This window comes from Bufo gargarizans, chromosome 3 (genome assembly GCF_014858855.1).
Source record: "Bufo gargarizans isolate SCDJY-AF-19 chromosome 3, ASM1485885v1, whole genome shotgun sequence".
Lineage (NCBI taxonomy): Eukaryota > Metazoa > Chordata > Amphibia > Anura > Bufonidae > Bufo > Bufo gargarizans.
This window is the reverse complement of record NC_058082.1, coordinates 30414965-30430408: the sequence shown is the minus strand read 5'-3', so window position 1 is coordinate 30430408 and position 15444 is coordinate 30414965. Positions and strand designations below refer to the sequence as shown.

General features: G+C 44.1%; 1 protein-coding gene and 1 long non-coding RNA gene across 3 annotated transcripts in view; one reads left to right on the top strand and one right to left on the bottom strand.

The window, feature by feature from the left end:
• Positions 1-450: 450 nt before the first annotated feature.
• The window catches only part of SLC36A4 (solute carrier family 36 member 4), a 284195-nt gene continuing 269201 nt past the window's right edge, over positions 451-15444 (bottom strand). The window contains exon 10 of one of the 2 annotated variants that reach the window (XM_044286009.1): positions 451-1965. In XM_044286009.1, the coding sequence (XP_044141944.1) occupies positions 1661-1965 (305 nt within the window). In that variant the 3' untranslated portion in view covers positions 451-1660. The remainder of the gene's footprint in view (positions 1966-15444) is intronic. The other variant, XM_044286008.1, reaches the window with a different exon arrangement.
• On the top strand, positions 3698-4942 carry LOC122931925. Its single transcript, XR_006388253.1, has 3 exons — positions 3698-3824; positions 4618-4741; positions 4846-4942. It is a non-coding gene; the product is annotated as an uncharacterized LOC122931925 (long non-coding RNA).

Here is a 15444-nt window from a genome sequence, read left to right as displayed (position 1 = left end):
CCCTACGAGACTGGAACTTGCTTTCCCATACACCACAACTGAATATTATTGCGGTATATGGGATTCTGAGACCGTTCCTGCTGAGCCGTGCCTCGCACAGGTCTTTACAGCCAGTTAACCATGACAGACCTCGGAACCTTCAGAAGGCCTCAGGCTGTCATGGCACTTGCACCAATTGGAGTCCCATGATTTTGCTGCTGGGGGTCCGATTGGAAGGCAAAGGGCATCAACGCTGATCCCAGACATTGCAGCCAGGTGCCTGCTGTATTATACAGACAGTACCCACCGCATGTGGAGTGGGCATACAACCCTTTTAAAGGACAACGTCGTACATGTACATGATAATGCCTTAAAGGGAGTCTATCTATTTTACTCATGTAAACTGTTCAAATCCCAAAGGAGGGTGCATACACAGTTCACAAATGGTACCTTTTATTTTCTTGTCTGCTGCTCTGATAGTCCAAAAATGAACTTTGAAGCCATACACAAATAAGTTGGCAAGTGCCCAGGATCCTTGTCTATTGCTGCAAATGCCTGGGACCAGATGTTATTTAGCGATAAATCCTCCCGTCTGACTGTAAGGCAGCTCAGTATCTTCCTGACGTCTCTGTCCTCTGTGTCCGAAATCCCGCACACATCACTGCCAGGCCCAGGCACGCCCCATACAATACAGAGTATGGGCGGAGGCATCGACGAAGGGACTGCACATGCTCCGGCGCGGGATTTCGGGGACAGAGGACAGTGATGCTAAGAGGATACTAGGTTGGCTTACAGCCAGACAGAGAAGGAGTTATAACCGGGTAACACCTGGGGGCCCGGGCATTTGCAGCAATAAACAACGCCCCTGGGCACTTGCAAGTTCCTTTGCATATGGCTTCAAAGTTAATTTGTGGACCATCAGAGCAGCAGACAAGGCAATAAAAGGTACCATTTACGAACTGTGTATGCAACCTACAGTGTGATTTGAGCTGTTTTACATGACAGACTCCCTTTTAAGGGGTTATAACTTGGCTTTACTGATACACCGCTCCCCTAGCAAAGTCATAGGGCTAAATGGCAAAGATCAGTCCGTATCCGCCAATAGAGGGAGTATGCAGTAAGCTCCCCCTAGTGGTTGCTGCAGGTAGCAAGAATTTTATCACCAGCTCTAAGTCTATGTCAGGAATTTGAGGTTCTGCAACAGAAAAACCGAGCTATGACAACTATAAAGTATACATTAGCAAATTAATCGGTACAGAATGTTAGACAAACAAATATAAAAGCTGAAAGGAGACATTTACTTTAAGACAGACATCTTTACCTTGGGAAAGTGTAGGTTTCCCTAATTGCGCTAAACTACTGCTGACATCCTTTGAAGCAGCGGTTTACAACATGTAGTTCTCTAGCTGCTGTGGAACTACAACTCCCACCGAATACTTTAAAAGTGCTTAAGGTTTGACCGCGAACCATCATAAAAAGTACACCATAAATGTAATTGGTAAGAATATCCCTAACTACAACCCAAAAGACACCTAAGACTATTAACCCTTACCCAGATAAAAAAAAAAAAGCATAAAATATATAATAAAATATCTCTTTATATAGTATTGCTTTTAATAAATAAATCTGTTGAGCCCCCTTCATCCAGATTTAAAGGCACAGGAATAAGAATGTTCTCTTCTCAAGGAGTTCCCAAGGTAGTGCTGTTGATGTCTTTAAGAGGACTCCCTGTGACATTTGCCACTAACAATAAATGAGTCGGATAAAGGATTTCTTCAACCGTCACGTATGTCCCCATAACGAATCCCACAATTCCAATCAGGGCGATGGCGAGATCCTTCGCTACTGTGAGCGGGTGGATGTCTTCTTTATAGAAGGTGATGATTTCTACCAACGGGGGTAGGATGAGGGCTAATGAACTGCTGAACACAGCACCCACAAATGAGATCACCAGGTCAAGACGAGGGATGGACACGGCCATGGCACCTGGAGAGAAGAAAAAAAAAAAAACAGGAGACTGATTGGCACTCACACATAATACAGATTATTCTAAAGGTGAATCGGTTCTGGAAAAGATACATCAGAACCAATATGCCTCCCCGTATAGTGCAACCCAACTTTTCATATACTCCTGAACAGCAAATATACCTAATCATATTACTGTGGAAGCTACATGGAAACCATCTTGTTTATTGGAAAGCACTCAGCTTTCCAACTTAGAGATGCACAGATGCGTCCGACACATCTTTCCTTCATTGTCTCACGATACAAATTCAATACACTGTCTTGATATGCTAGAAAAACCATCAACAGGATGCAGTTCACATTACAACCACTGGGTGGCCACATACACATTTAACATAAACAACTCCTAAAATATTATTTTTAAGACTAGTCATATCGTGCCACATGTCTCAGGATAAAGTTTGTCGAGCCTAGAAGAAAGGTAAGGAAGGACACCTCTAACTAAGAGAAGGGTGAATAGAATTTAAAGGGGTCATTTCAGGACAGACATTCCTGGTTTCGTGACAAGACACACCATCACTTTACAATGTCAAAGAAGTCAGAAGTGAACCAATTCCTAGACTGCACTGACCTATTAAAGTGCCAAACCTACATGTACAGCTAAGGTATCACAGAGCTTTCCTAGACAACTAGGACACAAGAAAAAGGGATATATGGAAAATTAGTGGGAGCCAAGATGCAACACTGCGTTTGGTCTCCAAGTGTACCAGGGACCTGGCCGGATCCATTGGCACAAGAACCACCTCCCTATGACTTTCCTGTGAGGAGTTAGGATGCATATTGGGTTTTTGTATTTATAGCTACCATACCCAAGGGAAGGGGGAGTACGGTCCTCCCAGGGGGTGGGAGGGGCGTGACCGACCAAGGGTTAATTGCCCGTGCAAGGCAGTGGCCATTGTCTTTCTCTGAAGGGAGGTCACACTGTATGTCATGTTTGGAGAGACTTGGAAACCCCGCTGACATCACTGCCTCCCATGTGACTACAGCATCAAGAACAATACATCTATTCAGTAACTGACTCTCACATTATCTGTTAACTCTGACTGTACTATCACCTGTATCTCTGACTATTGTATATATCCTGTTGTCTAGTGTGCCCGTTCTTTTATCTCGATCGACGAATCCCACACGGTGTCAAGCGAACCTTACGTATTCCAGGGAGTGCTGAACCTCACGTCTTGGTAAAAGTGACAAGACCGTATCAAGTGATCCCCACGTAGTAGTCACTCCAGGTGGGGCTGCAAGGTTCCTTTCGTCACAAGGGGGTTTAAGGTGTCCGTCCCCAAATTGGGTAGCCCCTTTTAACTTGACAAACGAAGAGAACTTTGCCCATTGCATACGACCTTTAAATATGCCATAGCTGTACTGATGTAGCAGGGCTGGATTTAACAGAGATGACAGAAGTAATAAACCTATGGGTAAAAGTAATTATGGCCTTCGTATCTACCCCACTCAGGTAAACCCACCCAATGACTCCACTGTTTTGCACAAGATGCAGGGAAAATTTCAGGAAGCGGAGCTGCTACATGAAGTACATTCCTCAGGAAATTACATTGGAGTTCTTTATTGTGCAGAGATACAATGCATTTCAGAACCAGACCAGTTCCCGGAACGTGTTGTATTTCTGCACAATAAATAATTCCGATTCAACTTCCTGAGGAATGTTCTTCGTGTAGCAGAGCTGCTTGAATTCGTGAAGTTTCCCTGCATCCTGTGAGTTTCTTCTGACTCACCTGAGCCTGGTCAGGAGGAGTGCAGCAGCCAAGATCATTCCATCACCCACTTTAAGAGAGGATAGACCCGTAGCATCACCTTTCCAGGTTAGTGACATAACCACGTAATACGTTCTGTGTGTAGTAGTCCTTCCTATGATGCACTCTCTCTTTCCCTTACACAGTCCCTCTGGCAAAGCCAGACACGGTGCCGCCTCACAGTGTCCAAATCAACACTGTGTACCCATCTCGTGGTGTCCAGTGGCATGTTCCAAGTTCTGTGGGGACTGATGATGTCACCGCTATGACAGGGAGTCTGGCACCAATGGCATGCCAGATGTATGTCACAATCTGCCCACCAGTCAGACAACAAGGGGGTCTATCGGCTATTCCTTAGCTGTTAGGTGGCTACACAGTCCACTGTAGATGGAGTCTGGACAGTAGAACGCCCAGTTGGCCTAATCCTATTTTTCAATGGGTCCATGAAACACAAGAGCTGCAATCTGGTTATTTTAGGAAACTTCTCAATGTATCCTTTGCTCTAGTTTTGAGAAGTCCTTCCCCAAAAGTTCATCTATTGGTGCAGACAGTACTTCTCTGTATTAATCTCACTGGACGCAACCTCGAATGAAAGCTGCTAAGGTTTACACTGCTAGCTGCAGTAACCGAGACATGGAGATTATTATACTTTTATATTACTATTACTTTAGTTTACTTACTTTAATGCTATAGCACTATGCCAAGGAGGCATCAAGGGGTTAATAATATTTTTTGTCAATATTTCCAATAGTTTTTTTTTTTTTACATCAAAACTATGCAGTCCCAGCCTAGAAGGTAGATACCAGCGGTGCCAGCTCTGCAGAACATAAGCATTCATAACATTATCTCTCTCCTCTAACAGGCATAGTAGCAGCAAGCGGCCAGACACTGTAAAGCGTGCGTAAGGAGACCAGATAACAAGCTGTCAGTGGAAGAATGAAGAGATATCTCCTGCACAGGAGGCCAAGCCGGATACTCCCTACTTGGTTCTACATTTTATGAATATATTAATGTATATGTGTGCGTAGTGTATACTCTGATCAGCCCCGATACTGGGCAAATTCCCCTGGTGCTAATGAAACTGCTTCAGGCGGTCTGATAAGCATTGTGGACATCTTGGATGGTGGAAAAGGAACCTGGGAACTGATGGATCTGCAGCTGAGAAAATGAAAAGCAGGTTACCAGGTAAGTTTTCTGTTCATTTCCCAGTTAATGTGAATTATTCTTTCTTGAACCGGAGAGTCACCTTAAGTTCAATAAGTTGTGAGCTAAGACCTCCATGGATCAGGCTTGTTTTTCCTTTCCAAAATCTTTTATTAAAGGGGTTCTGCAGTTTGTTTAAACGCTGATCGGCTGTTTGAGAAGGCAGTGGTGCTCCAGGAGCGCCGCGGCCTTCTCACTGTTTACCGCAGGCCCAGGTACGTCACGACTAGTATCACTGGCCTGGGTGCGGCTAAGCTCTGTAAGCTCTTGAATGGAGTTTAGCCGCGCCCAGGTCAGTTGATACTAGTCGTGACGTCACTGGGCCTGCGGTAAACAGTGAGAATGCCGCGGCACTCCTGGAGCACCACTGCCTTCTCAAACAGCTGATCGGCAGGGGTGTCGGGCCCCCGCCGATCAGATGCTGATGATCTATCCAGAGGACTTTTAGGGTCCATTCACACGCCTGTAGTTCTGGGTCTGCATCTGTTCTGCAATTTTGTGGAACGGGTTTGGACCCATTCATTTCATTGCATGCTGTCCACATCCGTAGTTTCGTTCCACGGACCTGCAAAAAAAGATAAAGCATGTCCTATTCTTACCCGCAATAGCGGACAAAAATAGGCACTTCTATCATAGGGCTGGCCATGTGCGGTCCACAAAATTCAGAACGCACACGGCCGGTATCTGTGTTTTGAGGATCCGCAATTTGTGGACCGCAAAACAGTTACGGACGTGTGAATGGACCCTTAGGGTACGGCTATACCAGATTTTGCCGCAGATGAAGTTTGCAGTGGAATTGTTGCAAGTTTCAAACTGTGCAAAGGATAATATTTTGGTGGATATCAGCAGCATGAATTGACATGCCCAGCCATCACATAATCAGTCACATGATCACCAGGACCAAAAGAATAACTGCCGCTGGACCTTGAGTGCCAGGTATCTGGGAACGGAGAACATAGAAGTAGTGAATATTACGTCAATCTTCTCTCTACAGTCTGCTGGGCACAGATTACTTGGGCAGCAAGCTTAAAGGGCATCTGTCAGCAGTTCTGTACCTATGACACTGTCTGACCTCTTACATGTGCACTTGGCAGCTGGAGACATCTGTGTTGGTCCCATGTTCATATGTGCCCGCATTGCTGAGAAAAATGAAGTTTTAATATATGCAAATGAGCCTCTAGGAGCAATGGGGGCGTTGCCATTACACCTAGAGGTTTTGCTCTCTCTGCAACTGCCACGCTCTTTCCACTTTGACTATCAGGACCAGGCAGTGTAAACAGGCTCACGCCTGGCCCCGACTTCTCCTAAAGTCTCGCGCCATGCGCTTCAGCATCCGGCGCAGTACAGGAAAGAGGATTGCTGGAAGTTCTCTTTTGTACTGAAGCATGCGGTGCAGCTCGGAACTTTAGAAGACGTTAGGGCTAGGCATGATGACGTTTACACGGCCTGGACCTGTCAATCAATGTGGAGAGGGCGCGGAAGTTGCAGAGAGAGCGGAGCCACTAGATGTAATGGCAACGCCCCTGTTGCTCCTAGAGGCTCATTTGCATATATTAAAACATAATTTTTCTCAGCAATGCGGGCACATATGAACATGGCACCAACACAGATGCCTTCAGCTGCCAAGTGCACATGTAACAGGTCAGCCAGTGTCATTAGTACAGAACTGCTGACAGATGCCCTTTAAAGGAGTCTGTCACCTTCCAAGTACATTTTGAAATAATCATATCACCGTGTAGAATAGGTGTTCCGAACTAGAACTATACTACGTGCAGAATTATTAGGCAAATGAGTATTTTGACCACATCATCCTCTTTATGCATGTTGTCTTACTCCAAGCTGTATAGGCTCGAAAGCCTACTACCAATTAAGCATATTAGGTGATGTGCATCTCTGTAATGAGAAGGGGTGTGGTCTAATGACATCAACACCCTATATCAGGTGTGCATAATTATTAGGCAACTTCCTTTCCTTTGGCAAAATGGGTCAAAAGAAGGACTTGACAGGCTCAGAAAAGTCAAAAATAGTGAGATATCTTGCAGAGGGATGCAGCACTCTTAAAATTGCAAAGCTTCTGAAGCGTGATCATCGAACAATCAAGCGTTTCATTCAAAATAGTCAACAGGGTCGCAAGAAGCGTGTGGAAAAACCAAGGCGCAAAATAACTGCCCATGAACTGAGAAAAGTCAAGCGTGCAGCTGCCAAGATGCCACTTGCCACCAGTTTGGCCATATTTCAGAGCTGCAACATCACTGGAGTGCCCAAAAGCACAAGGTATTTTCAATTTCGCCGCCCAATGTTGTACTTAACTGTACTCAACTACGTGTAGCTCTATTATTATACTACTGTACCCGACTGTATGCAGCTCTACTATAGATGATATCTTTATAATACGACAGTATATTTACCTGTCATCCTCTGTGCTCCCAAGTGATCTGAGAGCTGACTATTTTTGACATACATGTAATATATACCATGAATAATGATGTAATATATACCATTTTATTATATATAATGTCTCTTGACATATTACATTGTATTTTACTCCAGGCCGTGATCAAGGTCCCATACAAGGACCGAAACGTTAAACGTTGGCCAAGTCTTTTGCATTCCTGGATGCTTTAAAACAATGAAATTTTGGAATAATATCATGAAATGAAAATTATATCATGAAATGAAAATATGAAAAATATAAAAATAATTTTCTTAAATACGAAAAAACGAGTGCCGTGGTCTCCTTTAATATACATTATCTCACATTACCACTGAGCACCGTGCAAAAAAGATTTTTTCGGGAGTGCCGTCCAACTCAAGTGCTGCAATACTCAGAGACATGGCCAAGGTAAGAAAGGCTGAAAGACGACCACCACTGAACAAGACACACAAGCTGAAACGTCAAGACTGGGCCAAGAAATATCTCAAGACTGATTTTTCTAAGGTTTTATGGACTGATGAAATGAGAGTGAGTCTTGATGGGCCAGATGGCTGGATTGGTAAAGGGCAGAGAGCTCCAGTCCGACTCAGACGCCAGCAAGGTGGAGGTGGAGTACTGGTTTGGGCTGGTATCATCAAAGATGAGCTTGTGGGGCCTTTTTGGGTTGAGGATGGAGTCAAGCTCAACTCCCAGTCCTACTGCCAGTTTCTGGAAGACACCTTCTTCAAGCAGTGGTACAGGAAGAAGTCTGCAAGGTAAGAAAAACATGATTTTCATGCAGGACAATGCTCCATCACACGCGTCCAAGTACTCCACAACGTGGCTGGCAAGAAAGGGTATAAAAGAAGAAAATCTAATGACATGGCCTCCTTGTTCACCTGATCTGAACCCCTTTGAGAACCTGTGGTCCATCATCAAATGTGAGATTTACAAGGAGGGAAAACAGTACACCTCTCTGAACAGTGTCTGGGAGGCTGTGGTTGCTGCTGCACGCAATGTTGATGGTGAACAGATCAAAACACTGACAGAATCCATGGATGGCAGGCTTTTGAGTGTCCTTGCAAAGAAAGGTGGCTATATTGGTCACTGATTTGTTTTTGAATGTCAGAAATGTATATTTGTGAATGTTGAGATGTTATATTGGTTTCACTGGTAAAAATAAATAATTGAAATGGGTATATATTAGTTTTTTGTTAAGTTGCCTAATAATTATGTACAGTAATAGTCACCTGCACACACAGATATCCCCCTAAAATAGCTAAAACTAAAAACAAACTAAAAACTACTTCCAAAAATATTCAGCTTTGATATTAATGAGTTTTTTTGGGTTCATTGAGAACATGGTTGTTGTTCAATAATAAAATTAATCCTCAAAAATACAACTTGCCTAATAATTCTGCACTCCCTGTATACTTTTCTGGTGAAAATCTGGTCCCCTGATCCTGAGAAAAGCCTCTTTTTATGCAAATAAGGTTTTTGGTGCACCATGGGCAGGGCTGCCCCGTTCAGTGCATTTGGCTTTCCTTGTGTCATAGCTACATTCTCTGAAGTCTAGGTACTGTCAATCAAAAAATAAAGTGTTACTGGTAGGGTGATGGTGTGTCCCCGCCCACAGTGCACCGAAAGCCTTAATTGTATAAAAATAAAAAGCATGGATTAGAGGACTGGATTTTCACAAGACAGATATCATTATTATTTGGGGGGACATGCTCTACATGGCAGAGTGCTTATTTTGAAACTGATTTTTGAGGTGACAAACTCCCTTTAAATTTGAAAGTAAATTTTTAGATGAATTTAAAAAAATTCCGTCAAAAGAACTTGTGATACAGTAACAGATGACTGGAAGATCAGAGCGTGGCTTTGTAAGCGGCGGAAGATTAAACTGCTGATTATGCCTTTTTTTTTTTTTTTTTGCAATTTTTTCACAATTGCTTGCCATGGGAAATTTTTAAAAACAAATTCTGAAAACGTATTTTTATATAAGGATGGTCTATCCTCGGGATATATCATCAATATCAGATTGATGGAGGTCCGACACCCAGCCTCCCACTAATCAGTTGTTCTGCAGTCAGTCCAGCTCCAGGAATAGGCTCTATGGCTGGTTACTGCTTGACGTGAAGGGAGCAGCACTTCAGTAACCGGCTCTGTCCAATACTTCAGTCTGCAGGCCGCCGGAGTCTGGATGGTAGGGAGGCAGCCAGGTCATCCAGTGGAGAAGCACTGCAAAATCAGAGCTGGTGCTTGCACGTTAGGCATGCTGATGTCACTGGTCATGTGAAGTCACGCGCCTCACGTGTCCTATTTAGACAGGCAATCTGCTGACCACAGGTTGCCTGTGTTTGGTTTCCCTAGATTGCATCACTAGTCTTTTTACTGCATTGCGGACTTCTGGATACTTGACCTTGGATTTATACTCTGCCTCCTGCCTAACACTTTGGACTTGATGAGATATCCATGTTTTGACCCCTTACTATCCCTGGATTTGCTTCTCTGGTTCTGTTTAGGTTCGGTTTGGACTCTACCAGAATTGACCTTGGCTTGGTACGTTTCACCAGTCATTTGCTATTTGTCTCCCTGTTCTCCCTTCTTTGATTTGGAAACTGCACTTATTTAGGAAGAGACTGCCCTCTAGTTGTGGGCCACCGTTTAGAGCAGATGGTGCAAATGGGTAGAGCCAGTTCTAGGCAGGAGTTCAGGGCTCACTGGTCCCTACAGTGACAACTACATAACGGGCAGGGCTGTGTACTCCTTGTGCCAGAACAGCTGACCTTCAATATAAAATTCTCGAAGAGCTGCTTTAAGGACCAGGTCTGCCTGCCCTAAACTTTCACTATTTATAAAATAATGGCGGCAACGCTAGGCAGTAAGAGAAGAAGGTTGGAAGCCTGGCGGCAGAGCCTGGAGGCGCTCTGCTCATGTGTGGTGCCATCTTCCTCTGAAGTGCAGACAGTCTCTCTGACAGTATATCTAACTTTGAGACAGTGGAGTACATTACTGTGCATGCAAGTTGAACAGGGAACGGGGGTCCGAGGGAACTTTTGCTGCCCAGTTACAGCCCAATCTTTGTGATTTAGTGAGTCAGTATTTTGGCACTGCTCCTCCCGTGATTGAATGTCGCCTGTAGACTCTCTGCTTAGCTCTGCCATTCATGTATATACAGTTGCAAGAAAAAGTATGTGAACCCTTTGGAATGATATGGTCATAAAATGATCTGATCTTCATCTAAGTCACAACAATAGACAATCACAGTCTGCTTAAACTAATAACACACAAAGAATTAAATGTTACCATGTTTTTACTAAACACACCATGTAAACATTCACAGTGCAGGTGGGAAAAGTATGTGAACCCTTGGATTTAATAACTGGTTGAACCTCCTTTGGCAGCAATAACTTCAACCAAACGTTTCCTGTAGTTGCAGATCAGACGTGCACAACGGTCAGGAGTAATTCTTGACCATTCCTCTTTACAGACCTGTTTCAGTTCAGCAATATTTTTGGGATGTCTGGTGTGAATCGCTTTCTTGAGGTCATGCCACAGCATCTCAATCGGGTTGAGGTCAGGACTCTGACTGGGCCACTCCAGAAGGCGTATTTTCTTCTGTTTAAGCCATTCTGTCGTTGATTTTACTTCTATGCTTTGGGTCGTTGTCCTGTTGCAACACCCATCTTCTGTTGAGCTTCAGCTGGTGGACAGATGGCCTTAAGTTCTCCTACAAAATGTCTTGATAAACTTGGGAATTAATTTTTCCTTCGATGATAGCAATCCGTCCAGGGCCTGATGCAGCAAAGCAGCCCCAAACCATGATGCCCCCACCACCATACTTCACAGTTGGGATGAGGTTTTGATGTTGGTGTGCTGTGCCTCTTTTTCTCCACACATAGTGTTGTGTGTTTCTTCCAAACAACTCAACTTTGGTTTCATCTGTCCACAGAATATTTAGCCAGTGCTGCTGTGGAACATCCAGGTGCTCTTGTGCAAACTGTAAACATGCAGAAATGTTTTTTTGGACAGCAGTGGCTTCCTCTGTGGTATCCTCCCATGAAATCCATTCTTGTCTAGTGTTTTATGTATCGTAGATTCGCTAACAGGGATGTTAGCATATGCCAGAGACTTTTGTAAGTCTTTAGCTGACACTCTAGGATTCTTCTTCACCTCATTGAGCAGTCTGCTCTGTGCCCTCTGTGCAGTCATCTTTACAGGACGGCCACTCCTAGGGAGAGTAGCAGCAGTGCTGAACTTTTTCCATTTATAGACAATTTGTCTTACCGTGGACTGATGAACAGCAAGGCTTTTGGAGATACTTTTATAACCCTTTCCAGCTTTATGCAAGTTAACAATTCTTAATCGTAGGTCTTCTGAGAGCTCTTTTGTGTGAGGCATCATTCACATCAGGCAATGCTTCTTGTGAAAAGCAAACCCAGAACTGGTATGTGTTTTTTATAGGGCAGGGCAGCTGTAACCAACACCTCCAATCTCATCTCATTGATTGGACTCCAGTTGGCTGACACCTCACTCCAATTAGCTCTTGGAGATGTCATTAGTCTAGGGGTTCACATACTTTTTCCACCTGCACTGTGAATGTTTACATGGTGTGTTCAATAAAAACATGGTAACATTTAATTATTTGTGTGTTATTAGTTTAAGCAGACTGTGATTGTCTATTGTTGCGACTTAGATGAAGATCAGATCACATTTTATGACCAATTTGTGCAGAAATCCGTATAATTCCAAAGGGTTCACATACCTTTTCTTGCAACTGTATATTCTCAGTTTGCAGATACAGCACCTCTGGAGGAGAAGAGGAGCATGTATGCATTGCGGTACTTAATGATGTATGTGAACCCACACGTGCCGCAAGCTCTCACCTCCATAGGTGCAGAATCTGCATACGAGGTATATATAATATATACCTTCAATCAAAGGGAGTGTTCAATTCTAGAAGGAGTCAAATATTAGCCTTTGGTCTTGTCTACTGCTGAATGATTTTATATGATAATAAGAGTACAGTCCGCGGTGGGGGGGGGTGCACAACTTAAAAGTTTGCCATCAGGCCCAGCCTTTTCTAGTTACGCCTTTGGAAGCGTGACGGTTTGATAAACGGATTTACATCTTCTCAATGACGTTCTCCCCGCCTGGCTGTGATAACGCAGTGACAGACGGTGGGCGCCTGGGCTTCACAAGGCTTTCCACCGAGCTGCCTGCAGACAAGACTTGACAAGAATGAGATGTGTGTGATTTATTGCAGCTAATCGTGTAGTGATGGTCGCGCCGCTGTGATGCCCAGTTATCTCTGCTACCGCAGTATGCAATGTCTACTAAAACGGAGCGCCAAAAATCAAAGCACAAGTAACATAGTGACATAGTTTATGAGGCTGAAAAAAGACATCTGTCCATCCAGTTCGGCCTGTCATCCTGCAAGTTGATCCAGAGGAAGGCAGAAAAAAAAAAAAACTGTGAAGTAGAAGCCAATTTTCCCCACTTTAGGGGAAAAAAATTCCTTCCTGACTCCAGTCAGTCATCAGAATAACTCCCTGGATCAACAAGTTCTTTACTGCAGTAATACTCCTCATGAAACAGCAAAATCTGGAGACTTTCATACATTTCACCATCAGCTTACAGCAGGGCATAGTGGGAGTTGTTTTACAACAGCTGGAGAGCCGCAGGTTGGCCATCCCTGCTCTAGGTGATGTATGAACTGACAACTGGACATAACCAAAGGAGGGTGCGTCCATGCACCGACACTGTCCACTGTGCTGGTAACTCCCATCCAGCAATCAGAGATATGGAAACAGTGTAGAACAGCCCCTTGGCTAGTTCTGTAGTCCTGACCACTTCTGCCCACCGCATCCAGGCGGCAGCAGGACTTTCTCAGATGGGAATACTCTTTAAAGGGGTAACCGTCATCTGGATCATTTATGTTATATCTATGCAGGCATGCTCAACCTGCAGTCCTCCAGCTATTGCAAAACTACAACTCCCATCATGCCCGAACAGCCTACAGCTATCAGCCTACAGCAGGGCATTGTGGGAGTTGTAGTTTTACAACAGCTGGAGGGCTGAGCATGCCTGGGACATGCCATAAATGTCTGAGGGGAGCAGGTCACAGAGGTGGGAACCACCTATATCTCAAGAATGGAGCTTTGAGGTAACTGTAGAGCAAGCTGTGCATGCATGGTCACTCCTCCACTCCTATTGGACTTCCAAAAATAACTTTAAAAATACATTCTGAGAAGTACCCTCACAGTGACCCAAGAGGAAGCCACACAAGCGCAGTGTGATTTCCGCTCATGGTGAGTCCCGTTCTTGGGTCAGAGGTAGAACCTGCACCTTTCGGGCATTTATGGCCTATCCTATAGATTTCTGTGAAGGTTCTCATTCATCCAGGTCATGGTATGTCAGTAGTAATAAGTCAGAGCAACCGGACTTGTGGTATTTTCTCTTGAAATCACTCGGCAGGTCATCTGACTGACTCTCTCAATTAGGCTACATGCACACGACCGTATGTGTTTTGCGGTCCGCAAGGTTCTCATTCATCCAGGTCATGGTATGTCAGTAGTAATAAGTCAGAGCAACCGGACTTGTGGTATTTTCTCTTGAAATCACTCGGCAGGTCATCTGACTGACTCTCTCAATTAGGCTACATGCACACGACCGTATGTGTTTTGCGGTCCGCAAAAAAAACGGATGCCGTTCCGTGCGGATCCATTGTAATAATGCCTATCCTTGTCTGCAAACTTGAAAAAAATAGGACATTCACAATTTTTTTTTGCGGAGCAACAGAACGGACATACTGATGCGGACAGCACACGGTGTGCTGTCCGCGTTTTTTGCGGACGCATTGAAATGAATGGGTCCGCGTCCTATCCGCAAAAAAAACTGAGCGGACACGGAAACAAAACACGGTCGTGTGCATGAGGCCTTAGGCTACATGCACATAAACGTTGTTAGCTTCTGTGTCCGTTCCGTTTTTTTTTTTGCAGATAGGATGCGGACCCAATCATTGCTGTCCGCATCAGTATGTCCGTTCCGTTGCTCTGCAAAAAAAATTGTGCATGTCCTATTTTTTTCTAGTTTGCGGACAAGGATAGGCATTATTACAATGGATCCACAAAAAAAATAAAAAATAATGGATGCCATACGGAACATCATCCGTTTTTTTGTGGATCTGCAAAACACATACAGTCGTGTGCATGTAGCCTTAGAGAGCAAAATGAGTTGTATTTTTATTGACACCATTTTCATATAAGGTACTTAAATATTAAAGGGGTCATCCACAATATCTAGGATCAGCACATAACGGCAGCAAGTGACGTCAATATCGGATGGTTTATTGAGACTATTACTCAATTGCTACATTGATTACTTACTTGCAGCCTGTTGCCCAGGTCCCAAGATGTCCTCTGATGTGACCAATTACATCAATCAGGGGCTCCCAATGACTAACTGTGCAGACAGACTGTTCCCGAGCCTGTCCACAGCGTTGGTAAATTATATTTTGAGAGCAATTTCACCACTGCTTTTTGGGATCTGTTTTTCGGCATTCAGCACGTGGTACAGACAACCTGTTAATTCTGCGGGTCAGTCCAAATACTGAAATCTGATTTAGCGTTGCCATATTCTAAATCAAAACTTAATTTTTCCCATTGATGGAGCTGTGCGAGGGCTCACTGTTTGCAGGACGTGCTGGAGATTTCCTTGGGGCCATTTTGATAGAACGTAGGGTTTAGGGCTGCAGCTAACGATTATTTGAACAATCGATTAGTTGTCGATAATTTCATCAATTAATCGGGAAAAAACACAAAAATTACAAAAAAGGGGTTTATATGATTTTACTTGAAAAATTATGTTCAAAGGCCATATTAAAACAAATTGTGGATGACACTGTTATGGGGGGGATCTGTGGATGGCGCTGTTATGGGGGGGGGGGTCTGTGGATGGCACTGTTATGGGCGGGGGTCTGTGGATGACACTGTTATAGGGGATCTGTGGATGACACTGTTATGGGGGGGATCTGTGGATGGCGCTGTTATGGGGGGGGTCTGTGGATGG